The sequence below is a fragment of the Echinops telfairi genome, unplaced genomic scaffold, assembly GCF_000313985.2.
Source record: "Echinops telfairi isolate 266 unplaced genomic scaffold, ASM31398v2 ScPeMD7_7469;HRSCAF=8507_0, whole genome shotgun sequence".
Classification (NCBI taxonomy): domain Eukaryota; kingdom Metazoa; phylum Chordata; class Mammalia; order Afrosoricida; family Tenrecidae; genus Echinops; species Echinops telfairi.
Window position 1 is genome coordinate 24,060,604 of NW_022111372.1, and position 10,584 is coordinate 24,071,187.

A 10,584-nucleotide genomic window follows, 5' to 3' on the forward strand; every position below is an offset into this window, starting at 1 on the left:
GTTTTGAGAAACGATGTACAAATGCGCTTTACACAATTGATGTGTGTATGGATTGGGATAACAGTTGTATGAGCCCCTAATAAAATGTTTTTAAAAAAAAATGGAATTAAAAGAAAAAATTTTTTCCAAAAACTTTTGAAGCCCCTCACACATTCTAGAGGGCAAATTTCTATTTAAACTATATTTTAGTGAACCTGGCTTTAAAAAAAAGAAGCCAATTCTTATGAGGAGCTATGAAATTTGTGCTATTTCGGGTGAATTCTGGGTCTAAATGAGATTACCCTACAGGTAAGTATGGCTCAAACCAACAGAAAACGAGCTACAGTCCACAGGGCAGTGCTCCCTCCACCAATGACTAAGGGTTACAAAAGCAGGTCCATACTCCTGGGAGAAACGGGACCCCTCTGAATGGCAATTTTGGGTAGAGGTCATCTGCCTGGCTGAAACATGTAATTGCACTGCAATGTATGGCCTTCCTTATGCCCTTGGTGAGAGCTGGGTGTTTTGATGGCACTCCCAGACTTCTCCAGCTGCCCAGCCTGTCCCCCCTCCTTCTACTTCTAATGCTGTTTTGGTGTCAGCTCCTCAAAGGACCTTGACAAATATTGGGGTACTTACCCTCCCACCTCCTTCATTGGCTGAGGGTTACTTGCAGGGATCTGAATTCACTGACATTCCAGCCTGTCACCCAGGGCAAGAAAAAGTCTCACCAGAGAAAGGTGCCTGTAGGACACCAGTGGCCTGAACCGGGGATATGGGAGGGCCACCAACATCACAGGCTACACTAGCATTAGCTGGGCTTTATGAATGAGGTTATATTGCTCACTAAAAATCACTCTCCTTTTCAAAAACCTCAACTGCTTTTAAGCTTAGCTAGCTTAAAAATCTAGCAATAACACATCAAAATGTTTACCAATCATTTTCCTGCCAAATAGTAAATGGCTTTTTGAACACTGAATTATAAATCCCTAGTTCTGGTGGCACAGTGAATTATGCATTGGGCTGCTAACCAAAGGGTCAGTAGTTTGAAGCCAGCAACCACAGGAGAAACAGGAGGCGATCTACTCTTGCAAAGAGTTAGTCTCAGAAACTCACAGGGGAAGCTTTACTCGGTCCTACAGGGTTGCTATGTAGGAAATGATTTAATGGCAATAGTTTGTTTTCAGGATTCTTAGTACAGGAAATCAAATAATTACTTGAACTACAAAAATGTGTTGAAACCTTAATGACAAGAATATGTTACATAGGTCTAAGTAACTTACTATTATGCTTCCATTTTCTTATTTAGATGTAGATTTATTCAACAAATTGTTATTGAACATTTGTTGACAACTATCGGGTATTGTTCTAGGCAGTTTTGATAAAATGGAATTGAGGACTGCCCCAAAAGAAAAGTTGAAAAGAGAAAAAATTATTTTAATAAAAAACAGCTTCCTTTAGCTATTTCAAGAATGAAAATGTTTCTGACTGGGGCTATGAGACATTTGTTTTGTGCACAGCTCTATGCTAAATCTACCGTATATCAAGGCCCACGAGATAAAAATTCTGAGTGTATTATAAGAGTTTTAAAAAGCAGATATAAGTAACTATATTAAGAGCAGAAAGTAAGTGCAAAGTGAATTTAGGAAAATATAATTTAAGGCCCAAATGCAGTGCATGATTATGCATATTATGCATATTTATACATTTTATTCTATTAAAGGTGGGGATAGGTTCTAATTTCAGTTCTATTTAGTAGGTAATAAGGCGTGACAAAAAAATTGATCCAAAACTAAAAAACACCTAAAATGATATGTAAAAATAAGCAATGTTCTTACAATGAAGAGAAAACTGACAATTAAAATGCACGATAGTGTTTAAATTATTACCTAACTTGACCAAGGGCACACACAGAACCAGTATATTAAGAATCCTTAAGAAATGCTTTAACTAAAAATAGTCACTGGCAGAATACAAAGGATTATGTAAAAATTAATTTAATGCTTGGCTAAAGCATAATTATATATAATTATCAAACAATAGTCCTTAATTTCCAAAATGTTCCTTTTGAAAATCACAGATCAGAAAGCGTAAACTTTAAAACAAGTTCTCTGAATATTTACAATGTTGTATATAAACATTATAGAAGACCATGGGATACTAAATTGCCTGGGCATAGCTAATTGGCAAGGTGTATTCTTTATTGCATATATAACTCACATATGTGGGATTTTAAGTATGACAGACTATTAAAATTCAAATGCATGTATTTGTAAGCTGGCCAAGGAGTAAAATCAAGAATGAGACAGGCCAGTCAGCCCCAAAACATGCAGTTCAGTTGTGAGATTGTTAATTTTTTTTTTAATGAAAACTTTTGTGTTCCACCCAAACTATTTTGCATATATTAAGAGTTCCCAGCTAACCCACATTTGACTATAGTGCTGATTCAGAGGAAAGTTCGCCGTTCACCCAATGACTCAGTCTACAACTTAGATCTGTTTTAAGGCAGTACAGCCACTGTGGTAGCAACCGCTCACCAAAAGGTGATGAACATTTAGTCAGCTGCCAGCCCTTTTGTTGCAATGTGTAATAACTTTCCTATGACAATTTGCTACCAACGAATTTTCTGCTGTTAAAAGGCTTATTCTGTAGAAAAACATCACAAATTTCCAGTGTGAAAGTAACTCCATGGTGGTATAAATACATATATGCATAATTACACAATTTACACTGCACAAGATGTTTACAGAGGACAATTAACTGTGAGAGCTAATTTGAATGACTATACAAAGTACTTCTGTAAACAAAGTATGACAGGCAGTAAAAGTCCTAGAAATAATCTGAATTCCTTTCATTCCAAAAAAAATTACAGGTAAGGACACAGTATTGAATATAATAATGCTCTTTGTATTCAAACAAGAATCAGTATTTTACAGTTTAAGAAACTTTACATATGTACAAAATTTATACATTAGGAATGGTATGCAAGAAAACAGGCTTTGTGGTCGCATAGATGGTCTATTTTCCTTCGATCAAAGACTTGAATTCCTTGACATTGTGCTCACTTGCAACAGACGTGGCATGGTCTAGAGCTCGAATGCTTGCTAGCAGTTTAATGATCTGCTTTATGTTTTCCCTAAAGTAGAAAGAAGGCAGTTGCATATTATTAATGAACACAACAGGCTTGATGGGAAAATTTGCTATCAACTATATGACTACTTGAGAGATCTGTAATTCCATTTTTACAAACATTTTTCGTCTAAAAAGAGAATAAAGTAAACAAGCTACACAGCATGTAAAAACATGTTTTTTATCCTTATTAAATGAAATTTTGTTTAAAGATTTTAAAAACAAAACATTTCCACTGTGACTTTCATTAATACCCGAAAAAGGAAAGATAGCAGCAAGTTGCCACACTAGCACAGAATCCTGTCTATTCCTTCCCAATGTCCTATGCTCCTTTAGAATACACCTGAGGCACCAATGATATCTGTATGTCTTCACCACCGCCCCATAAGATCCAGTGTAATTCTCACTCCCCTCAAAGACACCAATAAAGCATAGCACAGCTTTCCTTACAACCATAGCTAGAAGCCATTCTGCTGTATACGACATAATCCTCAAATTTTGAAGTGCATTGACATCTCCTACAACATTGGTTTGCAACTTTCCTAAGGCTGCAACCCTTTCATACAGGTTCCTCATGTTGTAGTGACCCACAACCATAAAACTATTTTCGTTGCTACTTCATAACTGTAATTTTGCTACTGTTAAGAATCATCATGTAGATATCTGATATGCAGATAATGTATTTTCAATGCTACAAATTGAACATAATTAAAGCATGGTAATTCATCACAAAAACAAAATGTAATATTGTGAATTATTTATTTATAATGACATGAAATTTTGTCTTGCAGCATGGTGTACCATGGATTAACAGTCTTCACACTGGGTACTCAGGTACTAATCTGCATGTGGGCGGACCCACCTGGAGATGGATAGAGGAGCAGTGTCTCAGTTCCTAAGACCATCGGAAAGATGTATTTTCCGATGGTCTTAGGCGAGCCCTGTGAAAGGGTCGTTCGACCCAAAAGGGGGCATGACCCACAGGTTGAGAACCACTGTCCTAGAGGGTTGCCAGCACACTTATTCCTAAGCCCCACCCGCACAGATTCTGATTCAGTAGGTCTAGAATAGGACTCAGGAGTTTACATCGCATGGGGAGGACTGCAGGGCTGGCCTCACCATGGGACAGCTACCCACACTGAACCATGACGCTGCGGGAAGGCACTGAAGGCAAGCAGCAGAGCAGCGAGGGGAGCAGACTGAAACCCCAGGGGAATACCAAAAATAGACTTGGGAGGCAAGAGTGTGGAACCCACCAGATTCAACTGGAAAACACTCGTAAAGGCCAAGAAACAGACCTTGAACTATTTACAGGTTTTTCTATTTCAGTCAGTGGCTTTTTGTTATCGTTATTTTGTTTGTTTATTGCTGCTGCTGTTATTGTTTTGTTGGTTTTGACTTCCTTTGTTGTTTTATTTGGATTTGCCTGGGTTTTGCACTTATTAATGTATCTCATGTCTATCTGGTTAACACTGGCAGGATAAATAATTTGGAGATGAAAAGAACGGGACCAATGGTTCCGAGGGGATACAGAAGGGGAGGTGAGAGAAAGGAAGGGGAGGGGGGACCAACCCTGGGATAAGGGAACAACAAATGAACTAAAATCAATGGAAGAAAAGTCATAGGATGCCTAGTGGGACTCAATCATGGGCAATGTAGCAGCAAGGAATTACTAGACCTGAATGAAGGCCAAACATGATGGTGGGACAAGAGGGAAGTAAAAAGGAAATAGAGGAAAGACCCAGGAGGCAAAGGACATTTATAGAGGCCCAAATACAGGCATGTACATATGTAAATATATATATAATGAGAGGGGAATAGAACTATGTACTCTATGTTAAGAATTAAGGTTGCATATGGATATTGGGCCTCGACTCAAGTACTCCATTAACACAGTATCACTTTGATATAACAATTCGGCCCAGGGTGGATGATCCCTTCAGGACCAGTAGTGTGAGTGGTGATACTGGGAGGGTAGAGGGAGAGTGGGTTGGAAAGAGGGAACCGATTATAAGGAACTATATGTGACCTCCTCCCTGGGGGACGCACAACAGAAAAGTGGGTGAAGGGAGACGTCGGACAGGGCAAGATATGACAAAATAATAATTTATAAATTATCAAGGGCTCATGAGGGAGGGGAGGGGTGGGGAGGGAGGGGGAAAATGAGGACCTAATGCCAGGGGCATTAAGTGGAGAGGAAATGTTTTGAGAATGATGAGGGCAATGAATGTACAAATGCGCTTTACACAATTGATGTATGTATGGATTGTGATAAGAGTTGTATGAGTCCCTAATAAAATGATTTAAAAAAAAAAGAAAGAAAATGACTCAAAATCCCAAAACAAACCAAACAATACGGCATTCTGTGATGCTCACCTTCCCGATGGTGCATAAGCAAATGTGGTGAAGAAATCTGATGGTGCCCGGCTATTAGAAGATATAGCTTCTGGGGTCTTAAAAGGTTTAAAGATAAACAAGCAGCCATTTAGCTCAGAAGCCACAAAGCCCACATGGAAGAAGCACACCAGCCTGTGTGATCATGAGGTGTTGATGGGATCAGGTATCAGGCATCTAAGACCCAGAATAAAACCTAACCCAAGGTGTATGGGGGTAGGAGGGCATAGAGTGGAGACCAATGGCCCTCTGTAGACAATTGGACATCCCCTCACAGAGGGGTCACAGGGAAGAGATGAGCCAGTCAGAGTGCAGTATAGCACCCATGAAACACACAACTTTCCTCTAGTTCTTTGGTGCTTCCTTCACCCTGCTATCATGACCTCAATTCTACCTTACAAATCTGATTAGATCAGAACATGCACACCGCTACAGGGAATCCAGGAAAAATAAACCCCTCAGGACCAACAAGGAGAGTACAGATACCAGGAGGATTAGGGGAGGTTGAGGGAAGAAAGGGGGAACCGATCACAAGGATCAATCTAGATACCCCTCACAGGGGGACAAATAACGGAAACGTGGGTGAGTGGCGATGGAGGATGATATAAGTTATGGAAAAAATAATCTATAACTTCTCAAGGGTTTGTGAGGGTGGGTGGGTGGTTGAAGAAATGGCGAGTGGATATCAGGGGCTCAAGTGGGAAGAAAATGATTGTGGTATATGTGCAAAAGTGCTTGACACACTGGAGGAAGAAGGTATGGATTGTAATAAAAGATGTATGAGCCCCTATAAAAGTATTTAAAAACCCACAAAATTAATAAATATATCTGGAATGCTCAGGGGAAAAAAAGAATTTACATTCCTAATGAGCCCTGGTGAATCACTTTGTCAATGTTTTTTAGCACAAGTCTATTGTTTTGCTCTTACTTATACTGTGAACATACCATATTTTCTAGTTTATTTTGCTTTTAGTTTTACTACAACCATTCCATATTTCTCTTAAGAGAAAAATTTTGCTTCATGGGAAGGGGAATCAGGATGAAGACACAGGGTTTTGTTATACAGATATGACTAATGTTATCAACTGAACAAAAACAAAGTTCTACAAATAGAAAAATACATAAAAGAAAATGTAAAAGAAAATTCTTTCAAATTTTATTATTTTTTGATTCAATTTTGACTCATGGAATGCCCACAGGATACAGTACAACTGCGCCACAGGGTTTCCATGGCTGTAATCATCATGGAAGTAAACTGCTGCATCTTTCTCCTATTGAGTAGCTGGTGGGTTTGAGACACTAACTGATTAACTAATTACACTAACGACTACACCACCAGGACTCCTTCCCAATTGTTCTAGTCATTATATTCCAGAATTGGAACATTCATGACATGAATGTAGTAATAAAGGGTACCACAGAAAGGACAAATGCTTGTTCATTCTTTTCCCACATGTATACATAAATTGCAAGCCTCCCAAAACATGAGTGGTTCTTGATACAGAAAAACAACATGGAGCATAATTATCCAAGTTGGGATATATCTTTTAATCTACTTTGAGTTTAAGAGACTATCTTTTCCAGGGTTTACATATGGACAATGAACCTCCAAAGACGAAGGCCCAAGGCATCAGCACACAAACAGCTCCAGTTCCTTAAGGGAGAAGAGACAGAAAACAGAGGCACATCCATTTTTCTGATGGTCTTTCAATCCTAACAAGAAATTCTTCCTTAATACGTTCACAAAATACTTTTTGTGACAATTTACAACAATGAAGAACTGTGTGCATTTTGGAAGACTTCCAAATATTAAGTGAACAAATATTATAAACTGTTATCAAAAGTCTTTACTTAAAACCTTCTTATAATATGAAATCAAACATTGAAGAAAAGAAACTCAAGGTCATCTCTCATTAAATAATTACTACACTTGATCTTAGACAAAAGGCTGAGAAGTGATTCATTAAGTAATTAAAATTACCTTGCATTTCTCTTTTCCACATCAGAACACCCAATACTATTTCTGTAAATCGTATCTGCTAAGTGCACGAGATAGCGACAAAAATTTTCTAATTGAGAAATAGTTCTTTCCCCTTTTAGATTCATGAACCATTGTTTGGGAAAACAATTGATTACCTGTAACAAAAAATATGAAATAAAGTTAAAATATAAGAAAGTATGAAAAAAAAAAAAAAGCAAGTATGTAAAAGCTAGATCTTGATCCCAGGTCCCCAAATTTATTAGGTGTACTGTCCCTTTATAAAAAAGTAACCACTTAGGGCCCTGGCAAGTAAACCCTCTGTACCACAGTGCATAACTAGGATAAAGGTAGGTATTGTTTTCGCAGCCCCTCTTGGATCATTCTAGCACCCTCCCAGGTCAGTATTGCCCACTTTGGGAAACACTGGTTTAGATGATCACTGTAATGCACTTAACTAGATGATTGGTATTATGCTAAATGTAATTTCTCTGAAATATAAACTACTTTTAAACCTTACTTCCTACATTAACTACACAGCTATACCTGAATTTTTACTCCAACAGCTACACCAGGTAACTCAAAACAAAATATATCTTGTCTAATACTAAGTACATTAGGGACTTTAAAACTGATCCACAGGCCATGTAGAACAAGTACAAAGTGATGTGGGAACACTGTCACAAAAAATGAAGTGTTCCCCATAAATGAGGAATAGTCTACAAAATAATTAGCCTGTCATCTTTTAAAGTGTCAAGGCTATAAGCATAGAAGCTGAACAATTCTTCCAGATTCACAAAGACTAAGGACCTTTAGTCTGACTTGATGGAGGGGAAAAAACACCTTTCTTTTGTGACTGTTTCAAGAATATGTTTTTAAAAGACCAAACTGTAACTCATTTATATAAAGTAGAAAACAAAAATGTATTAAGCAAGATTATTTTCTAATTGCGCTAAGAAAGCATTCTGTGGTAATATTCAAAATAGTATCAATTCAACAGTAATATAATGATTATCCCCAAATAAAAACTTTTATTAATCTTACACAAAAATCTGATATAAGTCAATAGGTAAACAGAAACATGCATACATGCCTTCACTCATACATATATATGTAATAAAATGGTTTTCGTTTAAAAAAATGCTATGTAGTTTAAAAATATCCAAGTAAGTAAACTGATGGTCCATCATATACCAATACCAGTGATCAAGGGGTTTCATAATATTCTCAAAATCCTCTTGTTTTAAAACAAGCAAACACTTAATTCACTTTAACTTATAGGCTTTAAAAATGACAATATATATCAATTAACTCACATTTTGGGCCTTTTTGATGCTGTCATCTCCATATTCTGAATTCTGGAAAGCCATGAGAATATATCTATTCAGTAAACCATCTATCGATAACTCCTGCAGGGTTTTATTTGAGAAAATGCCATACCACTGAAGAAAATTCCCTAGTAGCTAGGAAGAAAGAAAACAAATTTTGATCAATGTTATGCAGTAAATCATAATCCAAATCTAAGTACAATTAGTTCATATGACACGACCCTACTGGATACTTGTTCCCCTGAAGGATCATTGAAGATATGGGTGTTTTAGTAAAGTGTGGTGAAGACATCAGATAGTGCCTGCCTATCAGAAAGAATAGCACCCGGGGTCTTAAAGCAAGCAGCAAGCAAGCAGGCAGGGGTGGGTTGGGTTGATTGGGGTTGGGGGGTGCCTGATACTAAGGGCTCAATAGAAAGTAAATGTCTAGGAAATTATGACAATAAATGTACAAATATGCTTGATACAATTGATGTATGGATTGTTTTAAGAGCTGTAAGAGTTCCCAATAAAATATTTTAAACAAACAAACAAGCAGCCATCTAAGTGAGATGTCAGCTAAAGCCACATGGAAGAAGTGTGATCAAGGATTTTAAGTAATAAAGTCCAAATCTGAAAAAGAGAATGGTATCAGACTTTTAAATTCTGAGCACCTGGTGGGCAGAAGGTTATGGATGAATGAAAGCCCAAAATTCAATTGGACACTCCTCACATGGATTAAGCCTCGTGAATGCCCTGACTACTGACCAGGGCTCTGAAAAGCCTTTCTCAGACAGAGCGCAACAGAAAGAAAACTAAGGCAGATGTAGTTAAAATTTAATACTTTATCATTTGTTCTCCCTTTTGAACAATTCTAAATTTAGTCTAGATTTTATTATTTTCTGCTTTCTTTTGGATTGAGGCTCTTCTGTTTTGTTATTGTTGTGTTTGCTTTTTTGTATCTGTTTTTTTTGTGTGTATAAAATCCAGGGTAGGTAAACCTATAGACAGTAACTGGATTAATAGTTTCTTAGGGTTATGGTAGTGGAGGTTGTGGGGAAATAGAGAACAAATAAAAATTAGTGCAAGAAAGCAGAAAATGTTCTAAAACTGATTTTGGTGATTGCACAGCTCTTTTTAATATGTTTAAGCCTATGAATTGGATGATCTGTGAATTTTTTTTGGTTTTGCTTTTAAAAATCATTTTATTGGGGGCTCGTAGAACTCATCGCTATGTGAATTTCTTTTTGCTATGTGAATTTTTTATGTCAACAAAACTCTTAAAATTTTTAGAAAGATGAGATGGGAGCTTGAGATTAACAAAAAAAAAGGGCAATCTTAACAATTAAATTAGGTACACAGTAAATTAGGTACACTGTGGAACACTACTCAAAGTTGAACTAGAGTGGCCAATACTCAACTTAGGCAGCACATATGCTAACACTGGAATGACAGAGAAGATTAGCATGGCCCCTGCATGAAATAGATTGGAGATTGTCTTACCAAAACAGTAAGCACCATCAAAGGGCTGAAGTATTTCCTAGTATGACTAAGTAGCTGAACTTTTTATTTTGATCAATTAAAATTTTTAAAGCTGGGAGGGGGAAAAATGAGAAGCTGATACCAAGGGTTTAAGTGGAGAGCAAATATTTTGAGAATGATAAGGGCAATGAATGTACAAATGTGTTCGACACAATGGATAGATGTATGGATTGTGATAAGAGTTGTATGAGCCCCCAATAAAATGATTTAAAATAAGAATAAATAAATAAATTTTTTTTTTTTTTTAATTTTGGA

At 37.1% G+C, this 10,584-nt stretch overlaps 1 protein-coding gene across 1 annotated transcript in view; it reads right to left on the minus strand.

Moving 5' to 3' along the window:
• Nucleotides 1-1,960: 1,960 nt before the first annotated feature.
• Nucleotides 1,961-10,584, minus strand: part of PAXBP1 (PAX3 and PAX7 binding protein 1) — a 48,631-nt gene continuing 40,007 nt past the window's right edge. The window contains exons 16-18 of the mRNA XM_030888660.2: nt 8,797-8,943; nt 7,484-7,638; nt 1,961-3,115 (exon numbers count right to left, since the gene is read on the minus strand). Coding sequence (XP_030744520.1) covers nt 2,998-3,115; nt 7,484-7,638; nt 8,797-8,943 — 420 coding nt within the window. The 3' untranslated portion in view covers nt 1,961-2,997. The remainder of the gene's footprint in view (nt 3,116-7,483; nt 7,639-8,796; nt 8,944-10,584) is intronic.